Consider the following 25861-nt stretch of genomic DNA (forward strand, 5'->3'; position numbering starts at 1 on the left):
AGAGGAGGGTTGTGGGTCTCTTTCTTTCTTTTAGCCAACACACAGTTGTGACTTTTCACTGTGCCAAGCTCTGTTCTTCCAGAAATGGACAGGTGAAGGGGCCAATGTATCTCTATGCGGCAAATGTATTATTTGATGGTGAAGATCAAATCCTAACCCTATCCTCACGTACGCTGGACGCATTCCCCGCCCTCGTGACACCTCCAGTTCAGGCTTAAATCTTAGAATCAGCATCTGATTGTTCACATATGACACATAGGGAAATGACATTGGCCTCACCTGGCAGCTTCTCAGGACTATTTAGAATCATAGGCCTCAATCCAATCTATTGAACTAGGGTCCTGTTTAACAAGGCCCCTGGGTTAAAGTTGAAAGCGTATTTCTATAATATGAGTGGGCACAGGGGTGGGCAGTGAAGCCACAGTTCATTCACCTGGTCACAGCAGAATCCAAGGAAATGGTGCTGGTTTGGGCTGAAGCCGGAGTGGGGTTAGGCCAGGGAGGAACCACATCTTGAAGAGCCCCTGAGAGGCAGATCAGCCTCCGACAGGATGGCTGGGGTTTGAGCATACAGGAGAAGCAGATAACCAAGATGTGTAGGCTCCTGAAGAAAACCCAAGAAAGGTAGGGAAGTGACGAGTGTGATCTAGGACACACAAGATTGCAGGTCTCCATCATAACCTGTTTGCTCAGTGCTCAGCTCTCTGGGAGCTGGAGTTGTAAGCGGTTCTCAACCAGCCAATATGAGTGCTGGGAATGGAACTCCAGACCTCTGAAACAGCAGCAAGCACTCTTAACCACTGGCCCTTTGAAAGGACCAGACAAACTCCATTTTGAAAAAGAAACTCCGTTTTGTGTTAAACCTAGGCGAGGGCTGAACCCAGATTCCAGAAAAACCACAAACGAGTCTAAACATAAAAATATTCCCTGCCCAACACAATCAGCTCACCTTGGGAAAGTCCAAATATACTTTCTGCTGGTCAAGCTGACCTGAGCAGGTGGTCTGGCACATAGCAACAACCAATTAGGGAAGCCAGGCCAAAGTTCCTAATGCCCCCGTGACTGCTGCAACCAATCTTTTCTATAAGCCAACTTACCCCTACACCTATTACCCAATATGAAATGCCAAGGCCTGTAACTCCCTGCTTGCAGTTTTTCTGTTCAAGTGCCATCCAATCATATACTGTAAAACCCATTTCTTTGTCTAAAACATACAAAAAAATCCCTCTCAATTAAGCCTTGAGGCTGCTTCCTGGCATCTGCTGTGTCAGTGCATTGGAGGGTGGCCAGGGTTCGAACCTGCAATAAAGACTTCCTTGCCATTGCATTTGGACTCGGCTCTTAGGTGGTCTGTTCAGGGAGTCTCTCAAAATTTGGGCATAACACCTCCTCTTCAGGCATCTCACCATGTCTTTTTAAGTGAGTCAGTGGGAACATCTCTACCCATGATTCCTAAATGAAAGTGTATAGAGACATCATAGCTTTTTTTTTTTTTTTTGTCCTTTTTACTTGTCTTTAATTCTTTTACTTTCCCAATTCAGATATCCCATTTTCTTGTAACAACCAAAGCTCTGAGTTAGTCTGAGTCCTGAAACTCAGGAAGACAGTGAACTGACCAAGGTGACCCCATCTTCCTTTAGCGACCTGCTTTTTGTATGCTTCACACAATCGCTCCCTGGCCCTTACTAACCACATCCTGCTGAGCAGAACATTCTAGTCCAGCCGCCAGGGCAGCTGCAGGAAGTCCATTGTTTTTAAACCAGGGCTTTTAGAGTCTTTGTTAACAAAAACTTTTGAAATTTCTGCCTCTGCTATTATGGTTTGGAGCTTTATAACCCTGCCTCTCTCCAAAGTCAAGAGTCTTCTTGTCATAAGCCTGCTCTCAATAGGCAGGAAAAAAAAAAAAAAAAAGGACTCAATCTGACCATCATTAATGGCATTCTGTGTCTGTAAGGCATCTGGAGGCTGCAGGGAGACAGCCATCCAATCTGGTGAACCATTCCAGGGGAAGCAGCCCTTAGGATATTCCAGATCCCTGTGCCTCCCACACCAGGACAGAAGACCGGTCCTAAAATGAGCAGCGTTCCAGGACACAAACCCTGTCCTCCAGGTCTTCCCAGGAAGTAGCTTCTGATACATAAGCTAGATCTCTGGTATGGTCTAGTAAATCCTCATGAAGACTGCTCTCTGGTACCTTCCTCCAAAAGACAAGCTGCAGCCTTAGGGAGCTCTGGTCAGAAATGTTTATGTCTATTTTCTATGGATTACTAACTGACTGGCTAATTGGACAGTACAGTTTATCAGTTCTGTTTCAGCTACTGTTCTGTGCCTTTTACCCCCCTGATCCTCCTTGGAGACAAGGAGCCAGCCTTCTCTCTCAGATCGCTTTGGCTTATTGGCAACCAGAAGCCATCCTGGGTGCTCTTCCCTCCAGAGGAGTTCCTCTGCCCTGGTTTAGGAAAGACAACACTACCTTTTTTTTTTTTTTTTAATAGCTCTATAGGGCAAACTGCTCTACTTCCTGCTGATCCACACCCCCCCCTCTCTCTCTCTCTCTCCATCCCTCCCTCCCTCCTAAATCCTTGTCTCCTTCATTCCTAGGCCCTAGGATTACCTTCCCATTCCTACAGACTCAGCACACTGGAGCACTCTCTTGGTGCTTCCCTCTTCTCTTTGTCTCCCTTCCCAAGTTCTGCTAACTGCAGTTTAATTCCACCTCAGACACTGGGGCAGAGGTCGGGGGGGAGAGGGGGGGAGGAGAGGCTCAGACATTATAAACTGACACCTCTCCAGTATAGATTTCACAAGTTTCTCTTTGGAGGGTGGTGATGAGTACAGAGTCAGTCTCTCTGGGAGAAAGCTCTGTAAATGGGACTTGTTATGGTGAAGCCTGGACCCAGTGGTCCTTAGACCCCGCTACTACTAGACCTACCTGTCTCACGTGTACAAGAAGACCTGAAACCCAGACCATTTCCCCTACACTGATCAACAGTTAGCCCTGGTAGGCCTGTCTACCCGCAGGTATAGACCAAGAGGAATGCCCATTCCTGTTTATGAGTCATCCTCTACAGAAAATACCACGATCTCTGAAAAACCCCCAGGCTCTGACCTCTCATTCAGTCTAGTCTATAAACCCTTGGAATAAATTGGAATAACTGCCAACAATTGCCTTTGATTGTTCACAGTGAAATGTATTGGGCCTTTTTTTTTTTTTTTTTTTTTTTTTTTTTTATTCTCTGTTTCCGAGTTCTTTATATTTGCTGACTATTATTCCTCTGTCAGACGTATAGCTTGAAGAGATTCTTTCCCATTCCCCAGGCTTCCTCTTTACCTGGCTGTTTGTTCAGCTACACTTAAGTTTTGTACTGTTCCACTCGTCAATCGTTGACCTTAATTATTGGGCAAATAGACTTCTGCTTAGGAAGTCCCACCTACACCTATACTGCAGAGGGCACTGCCTATGATTTCTTCTAACAGTTTCAGTGCTGCTGGTTTCACTCATATTGAGGTCTTTGATCAGTATGGAGTTATGTTTGTACAGAAGTGATAGATACATGTCTAATTTCGTTTTTCTGCCTGTGGACATTTGTTAAAGATGTTCGCTCTTCTCCCACTATTGTTCTTGACATCTTTGTAAGTGGCTGAAGTTATGCACAAAAGTCGTTCTATTCTACTGGGCCAGTAGTTGTCTGAGAGGCTAAGTGCCTCCTCCTGCTAACCTAGACCTAGTCCTGGAAGCTCCTGGCCTTCTACTATCTAATCTAGGCCTAAAATGCTTTGGCCTCTGAGACTTACTGCTTAAATAAAAAGCTTACCCTTGCACTGCCTGCTCTTCCAGAGCTCCTGAGTTCAATTCCCAGCAACTACATGGTGGCTCATCACCATCTATTATGAGATCTGGTTCCCTCTTCTGGTATGCAGATGTACATGCAGGCAGAGCACTGTATATGTAATACATAATTAAATCTTTAAAAATAAATGAATAAAAGCTCACCCTTACTTTGGGCTGGCTGGTTCAATTCAGCTGTTCTGGCTCAACTCTTCTGCAAGCTAATTCATTTAATCTGGCTTCTTTCTTGGGCCTGAAGTGCTCTACTTGGCCTCAAACTAACTCAGAAATCTGCTCTAATCTTCTGGCTTCTTCTCATTTCCTGGTCTGTTCTGTCTTTACCAGATCTCTCTCTCTCTCTCTCTCTGCAACCCATTTCCTTATTATTATGCTGGTAAAACTGCCTGCTCTCTCTCTCTCTGAAAAACTGTGTATCTTATTTTGTCACATGTTCTCTGAGTCATCACCTTTTCTCCCACTCAATTAGACATCACTTTCAAACATCGGGGTTTCCTTCTACAAACTAACTTTACCTTTGTTTAAGAGTAAAGGCATGTGTCACCATGCCTGAATCTAAACTTTTCTTTACCTGATATTTGCTCTATACCAGGCCGGCCTTGAACTCAGATCTGTTTGCCTCCATCTCCTGGATTAAAGGTGTGTTTGTATTCCAGCTGGATCACACAGACCTAGAAGATCTTCCCATGTGATCTCTTGCTAGAACAGCCATGTTCTGAATTAACATTCCTCTACAACTACATGTCTTGATATTTAAGTCTTTGGTTTTGATCCATTGGCCTACGTGTCTGTTTTTGTCCCAATACCATGTTGTTGTTGTTGTTATTGTTATTATTATTATGATGATTAGGTTTTGTGGGTTTTTGCTTTGTTCTTTTTTTTGTTTGTTTGTTTTTTGTTTTTTGTTTTTTTGGTTTTTTTGACACAGGTTATCTCTGTATAGCCTTGGCTGTCCTGGACTCCTGTGTAGACCAGGCTGGCCTCGAACTCACAGTGATCCACCTGCCTCTGCCTCCCTATGCTGGGATTAAGGCGTGTGCTTGTTTTTATTATTATGACTCTGTAATAGATCATAAGATATGGAATTGTTATTCCCTAGTCACCGTCTTTTTGCTCTGGATTGTTTTGGATATCTGGGGTTTTGGCGTTCCATAAGAATGAGATAGGAATGTTGATTGACCACATACATGGACACAAAGCAAGTCTCAATACAAGAAAACTGAAATAACACCTTGCATCCTATTGATTACCACAGATTAAAGCTGGATAGCAATAACAATAGCAATAACAAGTATAAAAACTCATAGAAATTAAACAACTCATTACTGAATTAAAAATGTGGCAGGACAAAAATATTAAGTATGAAATTTTAAAATTTTATAGAACTGAATGAAAACAAAAATACAATATTCCCAAAGAAGTAGACACAATGAAGGAGGGGCTAATATGTAAGTTCATATCACTAAGTGCCCCTTTAAAAAAAATAACAAAAACAAAAAACAAAACTGGAGAGATCTAATATTAGTACCTTAATGACACATCTGAAAACTCTAGAACAAAAAGAAGATTTAACGCTCAAAAGGAGTAGATGGCAAAAATAATCAAACTCAGCAGTGAAGTCAATAAAATTCAAACAACAAAATATGAAGAACCAATGAAGCAGAGTTGGCTCTTTAAGGAAATCAATACGATTGATAAACCCTTAACCAACTTAATCCAAAGACAAAAAGAAAAGATACAAAGTAATAAAAAGAGAGACAAAGGGGTATATCACATCTGATACCAATAAAACCCAAAGAGTCATAAGAACATACTTTAAAACCTACATTCCACCTAGGTAGAAAATCCAAAATAAATAGATAATTTTTTGATCTATAAGACCTACCAGAGGTAAATTAAAATGAGATAAGCAATTTGAGCAGACATAAATCTCATGGTGCAGGGGTTCTCAACCTGTGAGTCCTGACCCCTTTGGGATGAAATAATAACCCTTCCAAAGGAGTCTGTAAAGACCATCAGAAAACATAGGCATTGGCATTATGATTCATAACAGTAGCAAAGTTAGAGTTATGAAGTAACAACAAAAAGAATGTTATGCTTGGAGGTCACCACAACTTGAGGAACTGTAGTAAAAGGTTGTAGCATTAGGAAGGTTGAGAATCACAGCCCTTATGGAATATAAATAGTCATTAAAAGTCCCCAAACAAACAAAACCAGGGCCAAATATGTTCCCCATAAAATTTTATAGGATCTTCAAAGAAGAGCTAATGCCAATACTCCTGGCATTTATTCCTGGCCAATTATTCCACAAAAGAGAAACCCAAGGATCACTACCTAACTCCTTTTGCAAAGTCAAATTGACCCTGAGACATAAACCACAAATAGACACAACAATGAAATTAAAGATCCTTAAGAACTCCCGACCCCAGGAACCTAAACCCAACTGAGACAGTTTATGATTTGAGGCTCAAAACAAGGGGTTCGTGCTTTTGGTCTTGGCTTTGCTTCCTGTCATTTGGCTGTTCATCACTCTGCTTTGAGATGCTCCTAGAGAGAAATGCTCCAGAGAATGCTTCAAGGTTCTGGGTTCTGGCTGCTGTTTCAGATTCTGGTTGCTGTGGTTGCAGTCACCTTTGCTGAATTGATGGTTTGCTATTCAACAGGTCTGCTGAAGTCCTGAGTACAAAGAATGGAATTTCTCCAAGGAATTGAGTCTTAAAAGTCTACTTCTTCTGTTCCTATTAACCTCTTTTCTCTCTTTTCTAGTGTTGGTGGGTTGGAAGGGAGGTATAAGCATTAAAGAGCCCCAAATAAAGTAGGTTTGAAAAGTTAAAAAGCCTACAATAGCTAAAATAATCCTGAATAATAAATAATAAAAAAAAATCCCTGATCTTAAATTGTACTACAGAGCTATAGTTGTAAGAATAGCTTGAACCAGGCAGTGGTGGCCTTCAATCCCAGCACTCCTGAGGCAGAGGCAGGTGGATATCTCTGAGTTCCAGGCCAGCCTGGTCTACAAAGCTAGTCCAGGACAGTCAAGTCTACACAGAGAACCGCTGTCTTGAAAACCCAAAATTAATTAATAAATTAATTAATTAAAGTTTAAAAAGGAATAGGTTTGTGTAGGATAAAAGCAGACAGGTTGATCAATGAAAAAGAATTGAAGACCCAGACCCATAGATGTCTGATTTTTGACAAAGATTCCAGAACGACATACTTGGGGGGGGGGGGGGCGGACGGACAGCATCTTCAACAAATGTATCACCCTGCATAACACATAACTCATCAACGCTATGATAGATATGATGGCCGTGTTATCACCTCACCATATACTCAAACTCTACAGAGGCTGGGGAGCCCTAGTTTCAGAGATACGTTAAATACGTTAAAGTTTACATGATCTCAGGATCTAGGGATGAACTCTTGCTTCATGTTCTTCGCCTTCTCTGACAGTTTTCTTCCTCCTCCTCCTCCTCCTCTTCCTCTTTTTCCTCTCTTTTCTTTTCTTCTTCTCCTCCTCTCTTCATCACCATCAATTCCCTTTCTCTGACTCTTCTTTCTTCATCATCCATTTTCAGATGCTTCTAAAATAACCATGAAGACGACTAGGATTCTGGCTGTGGACTGGGGTATTGTTTGGTCAGAGAGACATCTGGTGGCTCTCAAGTTCAGTTGCACTGCCTTGCCAAAGGACAGACACCTCTCTCCTGAACAGGAGGGTCCAGCATAGTGGATTGTGAGCTCTGGGGACACAGTGACAGGGTGGGCACACTCAGCTGTCAGCTAGTTCCACAAACATGGCTCCCTGTCAGTAAAAATGGAATTATGCAGATAGATTTTATGAGCACTGTGAGGACCATAGGCATGAAATGAGAGCTGGGGCCTGTAGCATCATCTCTGTGTTCAGTGGTTGCAGCTGGAACAGGCTGGACCACAGGGAGCGTAGAGATTGCCACGTGTGCCCAGATGCATCCTTCTACACAAAGGATATTGTTCTACAAAGTCCTGCTCCTGAGCTTTCTTCCTGAAGCCAGGCTGGGTTATAGGGCAGCTTTCCCAACAACTTACTTTCTCTTTTTTTTTTAAGATTTATTTATTTATTATGTATACAATGTTGTGTCTGCATGTACCGCTGAACACCAGAAGAAGGCATCAGATTTCATTATACATGGTTGTGAGCTATCATGTGGTAGCTGGGAATTGAACTCAGGACCTCTGGAAGAGAGGCCAGTGCTCTGAACCTCTGAGCCCTCTCTCCAGCCCCTCCCACCAACTTTCTTATTTGTTCGTTTAGAATTTTTGCCAGGTGTCCTGTGCATGGTAGGTAAGAGCTCCAAGTTACACCTTCTTGGCCCATTTTATTTATGCTGAGAAATACAATAGCCATTTCTACCTCAGAAGAAGAAAATGCCAGGTTTCCCTAAATCTTATTTTATTTTTGTCCTTGAATGGATGCTTTTACATTTGTGTAGTCATCTTTTTTAATAGAAGAAAGGCAGCTTCAGAGATTTCTTGGTATTGCTTAGTCTTCTCGCGTCTTATTCTGTAATTTCAGTGGTGGTCATCATCTTCACACAAAGGACAAGGGCAGACAGTAGACACATCTCCCCATGGAGTGACCCCAGACAATGGTGCTTCTGGCCCTGGCCACGCCCATTGGGGAATTTGTCTTAGGAAATCCTGTTTTATTTTACTCGTACTGGAGACTGCACCTACCATAATAGCCTCCAACCTCTCCAACCCCTTTACTCAAGTACTCATTCTCTAACTGAATCATATGAATGGTTGAATTTAGCCTGGCCTGGATTCTTTTTCCTTTTGGCTTTTGCAATTTTTAAAATAGATTTATTTATTCACTTTATGTCCTGGTTTTAGACCCATCCCGCCTCACCTTCCAGCCCCAGCCTCCCTCTCTCTCCCCCAACCCCTTCTATTCCTCAGAAAAAGAGAGCCCTCACCTCTACCCCACATCCTATCCACCCTGGCTCATCAAGTCAAATCAGGACTGAGCATGTCCTTTTCCCCTGAGGCCTGGCAAGGCAGTCCTGCCAGGGAGAAGTCATCAGAAAAGCTGGCAAGAGAGTCCATGTCAGAGACAGCCCCACTCCCCTTACTAGAGGACCCACATGGAGCCTGAGCTGCCCATTGACTGGATTTTCTTTTCTTCCTTCCTTCTTTTTTTTTTTTTTGGTTTTTCAAGACAGGGTTTCTCTGTGTAGCCTTGGCCATCCTGGACTCACTTTGTAGACCAGGCTGGCCTCAAACTCACAGCGATCCGCCTGCCTCTGCCTCCTGAGTGCTGGGATTAAAGGCGTGTGCTACCACGCCCGGCTCCTTTCCTTCTTTCTTTTTTTTTTTTCTGGCTTTGCGAGACAGGGTTTCTTCGTGTTAGCCTTGGCTGTCCTGGACTCTGTAGACCAGGCTGGCCTTGAACTCACAGCGATCTGCCTGCCTCTGCCTCCCGAGTGCTGGGATTAAAGGTGTGCGCCACCATGCCCAGCTTAAATATAGAGGGGTTTTGTTTTTGGTTGTTGTTTGTTTTGGGTTTTTTGCTTTGTTTTGTTTTTTGTTGTTGTTTTTTGGCTTTTTGAGATAAGGGTTTCTCCGTGTATCCTTGGCTGTCCTGGACTAAACTTTTTAGGCCAGGCTAGCCTTGAACTCACAGCGATCCGCCTGTCTCTGCCACTCGATTGCTGGGATTAAAGGCGTGCACCACCACGCCCGGCTGGATTTTCTTAAAGTGAAACTCGCCTTTATTAATCTGAGTTCCTTAATAAATTAGCACAATAGTTATGGATCTGTTGTTTGTTTGGTTTGGTTTGGTTTGGGCATGTCAATTTCCAGATGACATCAGAAATTTAGAATTATCATTCATTTATTATAAAGGCGATACCACCTTAATTCTTCACGTTATTAGGAATTGGATGGAAGATGCTGAGATCCAGCCTGGTACCTGAGGAAACCCTTCAGGGAGGCTTGCTAAATCCTCCCTTCAGTGAGCAACAACATGCCTTCCACAATGGTACTTGGGAACTCCATGCCTGACTACAAAGTCCTCTAGGGGGTGCTAGAGACCAAGCAGTGAACAAGTGAACAAGCACGTGGGTCATCTAGTAATGTGTTCATGTTGAGCCACAAGAGAGCCATGTTGGTACTGGGATGCAGATACTGAGAGGAGGACCGTGACCTTGGTAAAGGACAAAGTCATCAGCATATCTCTAGTGTACGCTTCCAGTCTACACAGTGTCCTTCTTAGGGTGACATATTACACCATTAGGCTACCTCATTTAGGGTCCCTGGCGACCCCAAGATACCGTCAAAACTTCCCCAGCAGAAGCCCCTGACTTGGTTTTTATACCCTTTCAAGGCAAGGGTCCCAAAGTATATCCCTGCTGATTACTGATGTGTTCCAGGGGGCCATCAAAGCCCCTTTGTCAACCTATTGGGCCAGTGACTTCAACAAGGGCTTCTCAGCAGTGCTGAATACCAGGCAGGCAGCTACCTGTAGACTTCAGCAGAGCTGTTTAGCCAGGGCAAGGCAAAAGAGTTCCCAACATCTCGTGTCCACATTGCTACAATCCTCCCAAACAAGTCCTCACCATCCAGGAAGCATGAGCTGACCAGGCAGAGCAAGCCACAGGCAACTCCTGGATGAAAAGTCATAGGAAGTTTTTGAAGACGGAACTGTTTCTGGTCATAAAAAATTCCCAACTCATTGAAAGTCTAAAAAGTAAGTTATTTATTTATTTGTACAATCATATAAATATTTTCATGTCCACACATGAATATGATGCTTATGTTCTTAGAGGGTTTAAAAATCAACACAATTAGATTATTTAGAAAATGATTACCATAGTCCAAAACAAGAAAAATTTGAAAACAAAGCTATGGATGGAATTGGGGGAGACTGGAGGTCACTGGAGAAGGGGTCGGGGGCTGGAAACAGTGAGAGCACACCAAATCCCTGCACTTGGGATTCTACAAGACAAAACTCAGCAAACACTAATGTGTAAAACTGAAACTCGCCATGCGGAGTGGAGGTTAGTAGCCTGGTGACCAGCTGCACGCTAAGTTGATACAACTAACCCATCTCCTGGTACATCTGCTCTCCAGGGACAAGGACCTTTGTCCAGTTTACTCTTAGCAAGCAAACTAGTATTCAAGGCAGCAGAGGAAGCACAGAAAAGCCTTCAGAGCCAGCCCAACTGTGTATTGGCTGTGAGTCCCTGGGAAGACTCTGAGCCCGCCCTGAAACTGTCCTTGTTTTTAAAATGTAGACAATAGCTACTATGCTACTTTTGCAGGCAAAGAGGAGAGTCACCTGCAAAAGGTACAAAACTGCCCTGGCCAGTAAGTGACATCCAATAAAGGGAATATTTTTTGTGTGTGTCACAAATAAGAGTCATCTGATCCTGCCAGTCTGTTCAAGGTGGCTCAGCCACTCAGTTAAGCCCTCTGATGCCACCTAATCACAGTCGCTGAATACAAAAGTATTTTTCACTGGGGAGCTGTGGCTATCTCCTCAGCAGCAGACAGCTCTCTCAGGAGGGCTTCACTCTCTTCTGATGGGACAGCTCCCTCCAGGCACACACTAGGCAATTGTGACAAACTCTGCTGGACCCCACTGGGTGACAGGAAGGTTCCCTTATATGTACACTTCCCAAGGGACACTGCTTTAAGCACCACAGGCATGGCAGAGCCATATAGGGTGCCCTGGGTGGCAAAGACATGGGTCCCACAGGAAAATGGACTCTGGTCAGGCTCTGAGGCTTCCCTCCGGCTGGTTGGGAGCAGCATGTGTGAGTCTACAGAAGTGGCTCTAAGCAAGACAGAATTCTCTCCTCAGAGTAAAGAGGGATGTCAGGGAGCTCTTGGGTTAGGCAGGCAGACAGGCAAGAGCCACATCTGATGCAAGACAGGAATTCTGCCCTCAGAGGATAGAGAGCAGGCACATGCCAATATCAAGGATGCCCACTGCACAAGGCAGAAAACAACAGGCTCATCTGAGGTATCCTTAGGTTTACATGGCCCGTGTGTGCTGCCTAACTCCAGGCTTTACCGGAGCTCGTGGTAGAGGAAAGCTCTGGATGGAGCTCTCCAGGGGCCTCGGCTAGGCTTTTTGGTCCTGATGAGCCTGTTTCTCATTTCATAAATAGTACATGCAAAAATAGTAGGCACGGCCCTGTGAAGAGAGCTGGCTTCCTCTCCTTGTACTAGAATCCAAGCAGGAGTGACCTTGCCCTCATGGAAAACAGGGAGAGCTGTGAGTGTGCTTTGCCCATCCTAGCAGGCTTCTGACAGAGCAATCCTGCCCAGCCTCTGCAGCTACACCAGCTAAGTTACCACACACTGCTGGGAAGGCTAGCAGGATGTTCAGGGCTTGTGAGAAGCTCCAGTCACCCCATGCTGTTTGTTGAGGCTGCGCCTGCCCGGAGTTGATGCAGGTTCACTCAGGAGGAGCACCTTGGCCTGCCTAGGGCTGCCACCTGGAGTTCTCAGATGCACTGCTCTTCATCCCTGTCACTCAGAAGCAGGGACCACTTGTCCCCAGTGTCGTCTGCTGTACCATCATGCCGAGACAGTCTGTCCGATGTCAGGGGAGACAGAGACACTTGGCTCACATAGCTGACTTGGTCCCACGGGGTGGCCTCCCGCCGTCGGTCATCCATGCCAATGTGCACGCTGACTTGAGACGCATTCAGAGGCTTCATGCGGCCGTGGGCCTGCGCCTCATATCGCTCCAGGTCAGGCTTCCTGTAGCTGGAAAGCAAGAAGCCAGGAGTACCTGAATCACTCTGGACTCCTTTTTCCCTCATGAAATCTACATTTTTCAGTAATACAAGAAACACAACCTCATGGGTTTGGAAGAAAAAAAGACATTGATTTCCCACGCTTCAAGTTCACCTAATCCAGAAGCTTCCTACATAAATACCCCCTCCGCACAGCAGGCTGTGGCTCACTGTCGCTGAATGAATAAATCAATGCACGTTTTTCTGTTTTGGTGGTGCTAGGGACTAAACCCAGACTTGCATGTGCTAAACGGATGTTCTGCTAGTGAGTGGTCCATCTAGTCCATGAACATCTTTGTTGAGGAGAAAAACTGGTAATTACACAGGGGCCATACACTTAATATGTGTTCATATAAATAGCTCCCGAGAAAGGCTCAGGTAGGCAGTAGGCAGTAGGCAGTCACTTACTTGGGGTGCTGAAAAATCACTAAAAAAAACCCACTCGCGTCTTTGGTGTTGCTCCCAGATAAATAACGGGAACAAGAACTGGGAAGCATGCTGGTGCACCCCCACCTGCTGTGAGCATAGGCAGGTGGCCCAGGCCCAGGACTTACCACTTGAGCTGAAGAGAGGAGAGCACCACAGACACAGAAGACGCTGCCATGGCCGCCGAGCCCATCCATGGCTGCAGCACGATGCCAATGGGCATGAAGACACCTGCCCAAGAAGGGGCGCGTATCACTCGACAGGCAAGGAATACTGAGAGTCCTCCTCAGAGAACTAGGAGATGCCGTGCCCACCAGCTTCCAAGATAGAGCGAGGCGGCAGCAGGGGAAGGGGAGAAGGGTGCCTCCTGTTTACCCTGCTTAGTTACGTAGGTAGCAACCACACAACACAGGGGGTGGGGGCGGGGAGGGGGAACACTGTACTTCTTGCCTACAAAGAGAACAATCTGGTCCCAGACATCCCCAGGAGGCTGAGGAGGGAGTGAAGATCCTGAGCTGGCTCTGAAGACAGAAAAATAACTTCTAGACTCAGGAGGCTGAGGCAGACTGGGTAATCGCTACTATGGAAGTGACCACTCACCATTTGGACACAACAGAGAAACTGAGGCAGGAAAGCTGTGCTTCGGAACTTTAGGTCAGGGTCTAACAAGATGGCTTAGTGGGTGAAGGAACTCACTGCCAAGTCCAATGACCTGAGGACCCACATAATGGAATGAAAGAACTGATTCTGGCAGGAAGTCCTGTGACCTCCAGGCACATGTGTACATGTATGTATGCACATGCACATGTGTGAGCACATTCATGCACACACATGTAAAATGTGATAAAAAAAATTCTTTCAGCCTATGAAGGCTTATAGAAGTGTTTAGAATGTTCCCTTGTCTGGTTCTGTGTATGTTTGTGTGAGTGTGAGTGTCTGTGTACACACGTGCAGAGAAAGGACATCTTCAAAGCAGGTCATCTGTGGGAATTAGACTGGAGCTGGGCAGGGTTCATTTTTAAGACAGGCTCTGAGACAACAGCCACTGTGTCTGGCATAGCAGGTACTTCAAAATCCTCCTGATGCTTATTCTTCAGACCGTGTCTTAATAAGGCTTCAGAGAATTGGGCCACCTTAAGAACTGGGCCACCTTAAATGAATGGCGAAGCCTCTTGATCAGCTGCCTATAGAGGACCAGAGTGAATGAGGCTGTAGGGCCCTGCCAGGACTTTCCATACTTGGTCTCCCCAGCCAGCCCAAGAGATGGGTGACCCACTAGTTCATCAGGGACTTAGCAGAGAGACCAAAGGAGACAGAGCAGGCGAAAGCTGCCCCTACCTACCTGCAGCAATAGGTATCCCAACCATGTTATAAATCAATGCCAGCACCAGATTGACCCGGATCCTCCGCACGGTCCTCTTGGAGAGATGAATGCTGGCCACCACATCCAGTAAGTCATTCTACAGGAGAGGAGCACAGCTGAGTAACGGACTCACGCCAACCCCAGCCCCTCCTGTGACCTGGATACAGCCGTGCTCACTCTGATCAGAACCACATCCGCTGCTTCGATGGCCACGTCTGTGCCAGTCCCAATAGCGATGCCCACGTCCGCCTGGGCCAAGGCGGGGGAGTCGTTCACCCCGTCTCCCACCATGGCTACTTTCTTTCCTTCGTTCTGGAGCTCCTGGACCTTGGCCACCTTGTGGGAAGGCAGTACCTCAGCGAAGACTTTGTTGATGCCAACCTGAAAGGAAGCAAATCGACACCTAGTAGAGCTGAGAGTTTAACAAAAGCAGAGATCTGCAGCAGCGGTTCAGCTTCCACGGCACTGCGTGTGTCTGGCCGTGCAGGGACGGCAGTACAGTGTTCAGGGATTCACACTAGAGCCATGGCTTATGGGGACAGGCAGTCATCCAGTGACACTGTCCTCAGGCCCCAAGCTCAGAACTAGGTGGGTCAAAATCAAGCCACTCATCTTAGTCCACAAGCAAGTTGAACCAAAAAAGCACCCTGTAACACAATAATTGAATGATCATTTGGTATTTTGTTGTTGTTGTTGTCTGTTTATTTTGGCTTATTTTTGAGAAGTCTTGGAACTTGCTGTATAGACCAGGCTGGCCTTGCACTCAGAGGTTCACCTGCGTCTGCCTCATAGTGCTGGTATTAAAGGTGTGCTTTCACACCAAATGCTTTTATTTTTATTTTATTTCATTATTTATTTTTGCATCTGTGAGCTTATCTGTGATTTCCAAGGACAAAGAATGTCTGGCCACTGGCATACCTGAGTGGCAATGGCTCTGGCTGTCTTCCGGTTGTCCCCCGTGATCAAAGCCACATCCACACCCATGCTTTTCAGTGTGTATACAGCCAGGGCAGCCTCTGGTTTAACCGCGTCTGCAATGGCGATCATCCCACAGAGCACACCTGAAACAAAGCAGCAGCGGTCAGCACCAGCGGGTCAAGCGGCTCCCCGCACACAAGACAGCAGGGCCTGGGATGGTGGCTCCCACCACATGCTCTCATCCACAGGAAATGACCCTCCAAAGTACGTGATGCAATGTCTGGGTTCTGTTGACTAGTTTTTGTGTTTCAAGCCTCGGGAGGACAGCAAAATGTACAGCTGCTCCTGAAGGGCTAGGTAGGAGCAGGGAGAACCTCAGGCTCTTCAAAGCCCTGGGCACTGTTTACAGTTCCCACCAGGAACATATATTACTTTGTCAAGTATCTTTGGCGTGATATGAACCGAGCCCATGTCTGCTATTAAAATGCAAGAAATATACAAATGCTGCTTATAGTGACAGACAACTAACCTAGGAACGCTGTCTGAAAACATGTTTGGTACAATATACCTTCTTCCTGAATTTCGACACAGGAGGAGGAGGGATGCGGGTCGAGGTGGGACACATGAAGAGGGAACCAGAAGAACACAGATCCTCTACTCACCCTGATTCTGCTATAAGGAGTTGCAGACTATGGTTCATAAGGATTAGGGCCCAGGAAGACATATGTAGCTGGAATACTCAGAATACAGTGTTGTAAATTATTTTTTATTCAAATCCAGCTTTACTTCTAATAAGAAACACTTAAGTGAACAAAGCCAAAGTTCCAATCTCTCAGACATACAGCCGGGTGTATACTCTGCATGCTAAGACACTCCGAGACACAAGAAACCACATCAGTCTGCAAGTCAGACTGGGAAGCTAGCTGCAGAGGCCTCCACACTTTAAGGTGTCTGCAGTGAGGCCTCTGGGGAAGCGGATTCCTCTTTTGTCTTTATAAGGATGACTTGAATTGGCACCCTAGACAGAAGCAAAGACAATAGAAAGCACTTGAGACTTCTAGGAGCAGAGAGCGGGCTCTGGATTGGGATGGAGATGGTAACAAAGGAAGGGCCTCGACTCCTAAGGAACTCTGAGAGCGCGAGAACTAGCCTTCCCCAGGGAAGAGACACCAATTGGTTGTCCAGTACCAAATGGTCAGCCCTGAAAACATACATACAAGTAACAATATAAAGACTGAGTTGGCTGTACTTATGTATTTAGAAATACACACATATATGTGTGTAAAAACAATTAACACAAAATTTGACGAGGGCAAATAGAGGTATACTCAAGAGGTTGGAGGAAGGAAAGGGTTGGGAAGGATGATGTAACTATATTCCAATCTCAAAAATAAAAACATCTCAAATTAACAGAAAGGATGACAGTTTCCAAAATAAGAAGAAAAAAGAAAGAAAGAAAAACAATGACAAGCAAAAGGAAGAGGAGAGAAAGAGGGAAGGCTGACAAGAAGGAAAAGAAAGGAGGGACGGGGAGGAATCGGGAGGGGAAGGCGCAGAGTGGGCCTCCGCATGGCCCGGGGAAGGGTGAAGTGTGTTCTGAGCGCAGCCGGAGATTACCATCAATAGCCACTAGGATGGCCGTCTGTCCCTTCATCTCGTGATCTGTCATGGCGTCGCTGATATCACTGGAGATGCTTAAGCCGTTGCGCCGCATCCATTCCCGGTTTCCAATCAGCACAGAGAAGGTCTGGGGGCCGGAACCTGGCCAGAAGAGACTGGTTACTCCCAGCCCGTCCAACTTCACATCTGGCTGCTCTGCAAACTACAGCCTCTCGTGGCACTCTCCTTGAAGGGCCAGAAAGCCACACCAACATAGATTACACGGAGTGTTTTATGCATTCTACATGTGTGGAAAATGCTGTCAACATTATTAGAGGTGTGTGCTGGTTTTTTAAGACTTATTTAATTGACTATTTGCCTGCATGTATGTATGCACACCGTGTACATGCCTGATGCGCACAAACGCAAGAAGAAGGTGCCTGGTCTCTCTAGAGTTACAGACGGTTGTGAGCCACAGTGAGTACTGGGAACAGAGCCTGGGTCCTCTGCAGGAGAAGCAAGAGTTCTTAATAGCTGAGCCATCTCTCCACCCCAACCCCACTCCTTTTTTTAGGGGTCAGAGGCTGGCCTTTTAGGTCAGACAAAAGAATGAGTTAACTAAATGCTTCTCTAGTAGGTTTAGATGACCCAAAGTAAATCAACAATTCAGGTAAGTCCATCTCTATGATACACAATATTGGTACTATTTTTTGAATATGTATATAGTATTGATATATGCATCTAACAAAATCAAATTACTGTTCTATGTCATGACAACCTAGAAACTGCAATTATGTAGAAACACTATGGGCTAAAGTCTCACCTAAAGCGTGCTGTTTCCTGCTTCACAGTGAGGCCCCTACTCCTTAGCTTTGAAAGACAAGCATGTGCGCATGTGCAAAGAAGACCTAAAGAAGTGGCTCTCACAGCTCTCTGTACAAATGCCACACTGTAGGTCCTATGTGCTGAGAAAGGATTTCTTTTTGCTGCTACTTGCAAATGCTTACATACTTTTATTACTACCAGTACAGATATTTATTCCTGCAATTTCTGCTTTTGTAAATAGGCCTGTGACAGAAATTCCTTTTGGTGGGCATGGAGCACAAAGACAACCTATTACCTGATTTATAAACTGTAAGAAAGTGTGTGTGTGTGTGTGTGTGTGTGTGTGTGTGTGTGTGTGTACACGCTTTATTCTTGCTGGCTGGAATCTTCTATAACAACGTATTGGTCTTATACGCCTGGTACTCCTGCCTCCATCTCCCAAGTGCTGGGAGGGACTGCAGGCATGCAGGCACCCAGCCTCTATCACATGCTCTAAAACCACGCTTCTAGAAGAAAGCACAGGTGGCTTTTTATCTGACACCTTCTAATAGCATGTGACCCTGATGGGATACCACCCAGCTTCTGGATGCCCTAATGGAAAACTCACCTTAGGGCTCTAAACCAGTCAGAGGCAGCACAGGACATCTAATAATATCTCCTAAGTGAAGGGTTGGCATTTGACACACTCCCTACCAGTTTAGTGTGATGGCTGGACAATGTCCTCAGATTAAAAGAAAAGGCAGGCTACGAGAAGGCTCAGTGGTTAAGAACATTTGCTAGGTAAGCTGGAGAAGCTGAGCTTTGATCCACCACACTAACTAACGCCTGGCTGCCTGTGACCCCAGCACTAGGGGAGGGAGCAGAGATGGGACCACTGGAGCCTGCTGGCCTGCCAGCCTCGTTCAGAAGAGCGAGTCCTGGGCTCAGCAACAGATTCTCCAAGGGGATCAGGTGGAGGCTGACTGAGCAGGGTAACTGACAGTGCCTTGGCCTCTGTGTGTACACACACAAGCATGCCCCCACATGGATATGAACATGCTTAAGCATATACCACATACACACAGGAATGAGGAGAAAGGAAGTTGGGAAGGCAGTCAGGGAGACAAGAGGGGGTGCAGGCAGTGCTGCAGTCCCAGCACACTGTGCAAAATAAGATAAGATAAAATTAAATTAAAATAAAATAGTGAAACTGAAAATAGCACTTGCCACTGCGCAGAGTCTTTCTTAGTGTGGGCAGAGCATTTCCTGTTGCCCTTGTTTTCTATAAGCTCTGAAAACACTACACTTCACACTGGAGAACCCCGCCAGGGGAAGAGTAACTATGGATCTTATGCCACTTTGGCCTTCCATAAGCATCAGAGTCTTGGGGCAGGAAGCCAGGGACCGGCATATAAACACCTATAGTCTCAGCTCCCTGGAAGGCTAAGGTTGGAGGGTCACTCGAGTCCCAAGCTGGAAACTAACACAGCAAAACCCATTACAGAAACAAAAAGCCAAACAAAATACATAAAGATTTTAGATGTACCAAAGCATTCCAGAAAAACAACAGGCATTCCTGGGGTAGCCTGGGCATGGGGTGGCCAGCCATGAGGAAATTCCACAGTTGGGTCTGGAATGGTTTGGCTTGCCTCCACTTTCACCCAAGATGGGTCCAGCCACCAAGAGATCCAGGAGGGACCAAAGTGAGGAGTACCTTTTCCTGCTGGAGGCTTGCCAACCCCCGTCGGATCGCTGTGAGCCAGGACGCTTTCCACATTGCTGACTTTACAGCCAATTCCACAGCCTGGCACTGCCTGGAAGTCCGTGCAGTATCCCAGAGTCTCTGTTCCAAGTTCCTGTGGAAGCAGGAGAGCAGGAGAGTCTGGGGTGAGGGCAGTGAGAGGAGAGAGGGAAGTGAAGGCAAAGGTGAGAAAATGCACCACCAAGCCCAGCAAGCATTCTCTCAGAGTCACCTGAACCAGGCTCAATAGCTAAATCCTCCCTCATGGATGGATACCTCATGACCAGGCAGGCTGCAGCTCCAAGAGAAGGCGCGCGCGCACACACACACACACACACACACACACACACACACACACACACACATATTTCCACATTGGAAAGGATTACTTTAGAACAATAGGCTAAGTAAGTGGTGAATGGCAAGGCTACTCTGAAGCTGCCATAGGGACCACTGCCCACATGTGATGTCGGGGGAAGGGATAGGGAGTGGTGGAAGTCATTGGAACAGCAAGAAAGCCTAAATCTTCCTCCTGGTCCATATAGATAGATGTCAAACAGCAGTGTGCTGAGCCCCCATGAGGGACAAGCACAGAATGAAATTTCTCAAACATTCCCTTATCAATGGTTTTCTGAAGTATATCAATGGTAAATTTTTGCTCAAGCCATTTAGACATTGTCACACAGTTCCTAGTCCACTTCACTGCCTCCATGTTCAATTTGAAACAGGACCTGTTCTAGGGCAGAAGGAGTTCCCTAAAATCCCCAAGTCCAGACTTCTCAGCTCATCTGTGCTAGCTCCTCCCAAGCAACCCCGCTGAATGCTGTGCCCACTCACCTCAGCTGTATAAAGTTGTTCAAGTACCCCCACCACCATCCCAGCCTCTGACATGGGTTCTCAGAAGGCAGAGTGGTCACATCTCACTCATTCTGCCTCGAGTCTGGTGTTATCCCCAAATAGCTGTGGTAGGGCTGCTGCAAGCCCTGCGTACAAGTGAAGATCCCTGGGAGGCAGCTGAGTATGTAGCAAGGTAGGGAAGACAAGGCTGATGAGAGAGAGGTGGGTGCAATGCCAACGCCAAGGTCTGCTTACCTCTTTGCAGTATTTAGTGACTGCCACACCTAAGGGGTGCTCGCTGCTGGCCTCTGCAGTGCCCACCACAGCCAGAACCTTCCTGAGGGATAGTGTAACTGTGTCCACAAGCAGCAGGAAGCGCATGACTCTGGGGACCCCGTGGGTAATGGTGCCAGTTTTGTCAAACATAACGGTCTTTATCTGCAACAGCAACTTCATGTCAGGACTTTACACGGAAGAAGCTTTCACAGTCCCCGTGTCCTAAGGCAGAGCTTCTCCCAGCCTGCTTTGGGCAGGGAACTATTGTCAACTTCCTAACACTTGTCAGTCTGACCTTTTTCAGGCAACAATTGCTACAACCAAGACACCACCACCCATCTCTGGTCTCCAGCTTCCTTATACCTTACCATTGACCAAACAGGGCAGCAGGTGCTCTGTTCAGACCGTGATTCAAGAGCAGCAAGTGCACTGTTTGAATTCCCAAGCTCAGTGCTACCCTCTGCCCTCAACATCGCTGGTTTATCTTCTCCCTCCAAAGACCCCTGCCTCCCATATTCCCACACTCCTCCCTTACTGCACAGCCAGTTCGACTTTCCCAGCATGCAACTGAGTGGCTCAAAGGAGCACCCTACTCTAGCATGCGATCCTTCTAAACTTTTCTAACTGGCCCCTCCCTCACCACAGTCTCTGTCTCTGATTTTCTTCTAGTTGCTCATTAGTTTATTCAACAAGATGCTTTCTTGTGTCTGGGTGCTTTCAGGCTGAACGCCTGGGTCACAACAGCAGACTTCATGGAGCTTATGCTCAACCCAGCTGCATGGTCCCCTCCGGGCCTCTTCACCTACCTATCACTGCACCGCAGCCACAGCCCTGCTGCCACTTTCTCTGGCTAGCTCTTGCTCAACTTCCCGGGCCACCAGCACTGCGGAAGAACTGAATAGTCCAGGCCCCAGCACAGTGCCCTCGTAGAGTTGTGCTCCTAATACTCAGTCTGTGGGATACCTGTCCTTCCCACTACTCTGTAAGTTCTTTGGAAGCTAGGAGCCATGACTAGCGCCGGAAGCTGGTGCAGGGCCCACCTGCAGCAAGTGTGCGGCAAACGGTAAAGAGATGAATGGGAGTTGTAGACTCGAGTGCTGGGCAGAAGTAAGTAAGGTGTGGTCTCACTAAACAGTTCATGGAAAACTGGAACTCATAATCCTCCTGCCTCAGCCTCCCTGCCCTCCGATTACAGGACTTTAGGTATGCATCACCACACTAGCCTAAAGGAAGAGTCTTAATATACACTGCCGCTTTCCACCCTAGTCATGGGACCCTGCTAATCCCAAACGCCTGCGCCGTCAACTCTGTTAGCTGCTGTGGCCTTCTGGGCAGCTTACCAACCCCCGCCTCTGTAGTCTCATCTATGAAATGGGAATGAATCACATCCATCACGGGAGACGGAGTCAGTGAGATCCACAAAGCAGTGAACTGCACAACCATTAGCTGCTACTGCTTTCGCTGGCGCTCCCAGGCACTCTCAGCTTCCTACCCCAGTCCTCATCACTTGTCCCCGGGCTTTTCTCTCCAACAGTAAAGAGACACTGTTTCTATAAGGACTCTGTAAAAATTGCTATCCAAGTTCCCACAGAGAACAGCCAGGACCTGATAGGGGCCCACCTTGTGTGCCATCTCCAACGGCTTGCCTCCTTTGATTAGGACACCATTCTGGGCAGCCACCCCAGTGCCCACCATAACTGCTGTGGGTGTGGCCAGCCCCAACGAGCAGGGGCAAGCGATGCACAGCACGGTGATGGACGTCTGGAAGGCAAAGCGGATGATCACCTCTGTCTGTGAGATGTGCTTGTTGGGGTTCTGCAGAGAGAAACACTGGATGGAGAGTTCACACTCACTCTAAGACCAGCTCAGCGGGGCAGCAGGAGCTGAGGACGCAATGGGCTGAGTTCTAGGAAGCACAGCTGTGTTATGTGCAGCTCCAGTACCAGAAGTACGGCTTCACTGCCCCGCTCCCTGCTTCCCCAACTTCTTCCCACAGCATCCTTCAAAGAGGTGGGGTGGGACAGGAACAGAGTCTCGGAAGACCCCGATGGAGCAGAAGCTTGGGAGTTGGAGCCCACGGGTCAGAGCCCAGCTCTGACGCCAACTTTGCCCCTCTCTGCCTCAAAGTGCTTTGTGCTTCAAGTGAGGCAATATGCACGCAAACACAGACATCTGCGCAGAACAGCACTGGCACAGCAGATCACGGTCACAGCCATGGCATCATCACCATCCCAGGCTTCATTACTGCAGATGATACAGGGCTATCTATCTATCACGGTTTAATTTTTGTAATAGCAAAACTTGGGGACAACCAAAAGGGAGCTGGCCAATCGAGTAACGGGCATAACGGCCGAGCCTTAGGGACTGTAGGAAGACGATGTACAGCCTACATGCATGGTTGTGGAACAGTATCAGTGTCCAGTGGACCATAAAAAGCAACATGTGCACATGTGCTGTGTTTTACTCATCCTATTAAATTCTCTGCCTGATGTATTGGCCACAGAGAGCTGCAACGGGCAACCCTGGCGTCCGTTCTAGTAACAGAACGTGGAGCTGCCTTTTTTTATTCTTCTGAGCACTTTTCATCACCCAAACAAATGAAGCAGGGGTCTGCTTTACAGTGCGGTGGCACACAGGGAGATTACTATGTCTAGGATCTTCACTCATCTTATACTAAGAGCCATGGCATTCACTAATCACAAGCAAAAGTATGCTTTCTGCATTGAGAACACAAGTTATAACTTCTTTACTTTTCATTTTAGAAGACACAACTCTAAAATAAGGTATACTGTACAAGTTGTTTAATTTTCATAAAAACTGCTGTTCTTGTGTAAAAGAGCATACTAAACAAACATGTGATTTTAAGAGATAAAGATGATGTGACTTTTTTTAAAACAGTCATGCTTATTAAAATGATACTTGGGGCCAGTGGTGGTGGTGACACAACCCAGCACTTGGGAGGCAGAGGCAGGCAGATCTCTGTAAGGTTGCAGTCAGCCTGATCTACAAAGTGAGCCCAGGACAGCCAAGGTTACACAGAGAAACCCTGACTCAAAAATGAAAGAAAAGAAAAAAGATACTTGGCATTCAGTGGCACTGGTAGACTTCTGGAAATTAACATGAGCCCTCCCTACAAGTGACATTCTTGCTGCAGTGATGACAGTGTCTGGAAGGAACATGTGGCACTCAGGTTGTTAGCACATGCTGATTTTGTAAATAGAAACAAAAGAATCAGAGTAAGAGGGCAAAGCATGGACCGGCTGAGAACCACAAAGTCCCAGCGTCCCAGAAAGGAAGAGCCTGTAACAGCCAGGCTGCGCACAGCTGCTGCTGGCTCTAGGGACACAGTCACAGGTCACTCTTTAGAGTGCCGAGGGCTGCCTAATGCCACAAAGTCCTGGGTTCAGACGCTTTCAACTTAACATGGGAACACTGAGGGAGAAAGGATCTAGCCAACAGCATGCACCTTGGCTGATATGCCTGTCTCTGCAAGGAGAGACTATTTTAAAAGAAGAAGCAAGCTCCGTCTTTAGCGCTTTTCTCCATGACTCTAAACTAAAATAAGCACTGACGTGAGGTAAGATGAAATGACCCTCCACTCACAGAAAGTTGGCAGCATTGGTAGGACATCAGCTGTCCAGTCCTGGCATCACTTACCTCTTAATTGTGGGATTCTGGCCTGGCCTCCAAGTGTCTGATGCATGTAGCACCCCATTCATGAAAACCACAATATCTTTAGACACTGCTGAGTGTCCTTGAGAATTAGTTCTTGTTTCTTAAGCAGATACATTTTTGAGGATTTTCCATTGATTTTTGAAGTTAAAACAGTACTTCCAAAGATATAAGATAGCATTCTTCACCTACTTCTTAAAGTTAGAAAATGCACATCTCCTTATTCTGCTGTTAAATAAATGTTTAATTCTCACACACACACACACACACACACACACACACACACACACAAAGCTTTACCAATAATGATATATATAGCCTTTCAGTAACCCTGGGAAGCATTATTGCTGGAGAAGACGGGATGTTAAATCGCGATTAGTGGGAATAAGTGGCTATACTTTCTTCTAAGCTCCAGCACAGTACTGTGCTATCACAATTTTGGTTTATTTTCTATAGCATGTATATGTCTTATAAACTCAGGAATGGCCAATGAATTGCATATTGTAAATCCCTGAAGCATTCCAGCTGAGAACCAAATGAAGTGGTGGAAATTATCTCTGAGTAGAAAGCAAAGGGCGTTTGTGCATGTGGATGTCTGTGCAATGACGGAACCCAGGGCCTTGCACGCACTAGGTGAGCACTCTGCCCCTGAGCTATAGTCCTGGCCTTCAATGAGCAAGGTCAATACAGACCTTCAGAGGGAGACAGCCATCCTATCATGACTGAGATTTTGCTGATAATTAGTGAAAGAAGTGAATAAAGTTAAGATGGATAATTAGAGCCCAGGAGTCTGAGACCCAAAAGGACAGATTAATGGCAGCAAGTCACTCAAAGCCCGACAACCATCCTGTGCGAGGCATCCGACTTACAGGGAAGTATTTCTGAACAACACCAAAATCGACAAACCCGATGACAATCCACACCACCAATGTTAAGGTTGAAATGATGATGATAAATGGGACAAAATATCCACTAAACCGGTCAGCCAGCTGCTGAATGGGCGCCTACAAAAATAAAGGATTAAGACCACAGGAAGTTACAACCTACAAAGACAGGTTTGGGTCCAAGCTCCCTCCACTACTGTGTTTGGGAATCAGTCTCTACTCGGTAACTGACAGGTGGTGCTATGAACCTTTGAGAGCATTTCTCACATTTTGAGGGAGGCTATAATGCAGTCCAGGTGGTCTGGAGCTGACTAAAGCCAAGCGTGAGCTCGAAGTCCTGCCCTTCCAGCTTCCACCTCAGGACTAGCTAGGACTGTAAAGACTCTGGCTCCACCACTTCGTTTCAGTCAGTGCTGGAGATTGGATCCAGGGCCTCTGGTATGCTAGGCTGGTGGTCTACCCACGGAGCTAAGTCCCCCTGAGACCCTTTCTCAAAGGAAGGATTTCACTACGTGGTTTTATGGCTCCTCATTACCTTTGACATCTGGGCCTCTTCCACCAACTTTACAATCTGAGCCAAAGTTGTGTCGTTGCCCACATGGGTGGCTTTGATGAGCACAGAGCCGTGGGCATTTATAGAGCCAGCAATCACTATGCTCCCGGGTTTCTTGGTGACAGGCATGGCCTCTCCTAGAGAAGAGGCAG

At 46.4% G+C, this 25861-nt stretch overlaps 1 protein-coding gene across 2 annotated transcripts in view; it reads right to left on the reverse strand.

Moving 5' to 3' along the window:
• Window positions 1–12015: 12015 nt before the first annotated feature.
• Atp7b (ATPase copper transporting beta) overlaps window positions 12016–25861 on the reverse strand; it is a 69984-nt gene continuing 56138 nt past the window's right edge. For both annotated transcript variants that reach the window (XM_051169585.1, XM_051169584.1), the window contains exons 11-21: window positions 25692–25846; window positions 25142–25276; window positions 22221–22415; window positions 20580–20762; window positions 19461–19602; window positions 16961–17104; window positions 15344–15486; window positions 14603–14806; window positions 14405–14522; window positions 13191–13293; window positions 12016–12607 (exon numbers count right to left, since the gene is read on the reverse strand). In XM_051169585.1, coding sequence (XP_051025542.1) covers window positions 12343–12607; window positions 13191–13293; window positions 14405–14522; window positions 14603–14806; window positions 15344–15486; window positions 16961–17104; window positions 19461–19602; window positions 20580–20762; window positions 22221–22415; window positions 25142–25276; window positions 25692–25846 — 1787 coding nt within the window. In that variant the 3' untranslated portion in view covers window positions 12016–12342. The remainder of the gene's footprint in view (window positions 12608–13190; window positions 13294–14404; window positions 14523–14602; window positions 14807–15343; window positions 15487–16960; window positions 17105–19460; window positions 19603–20579; window positions 20763–22220; window positions 22416–25141; window positions 25277–25691; window positions 25847–25861) is intronic.

This window comes from Acomys russatus, chromosome 27, assembly GCF_903995435.1.
Source record: "Acomys russatus chromosome 27, mAcoRus1.1, whole genome shotgun sequence".
Lineage (NCBI taxonomy): Eukaryota > Metazoa > Chordata > Mammalia > Rodentia > Muridae > Acomys > Acomys russatus.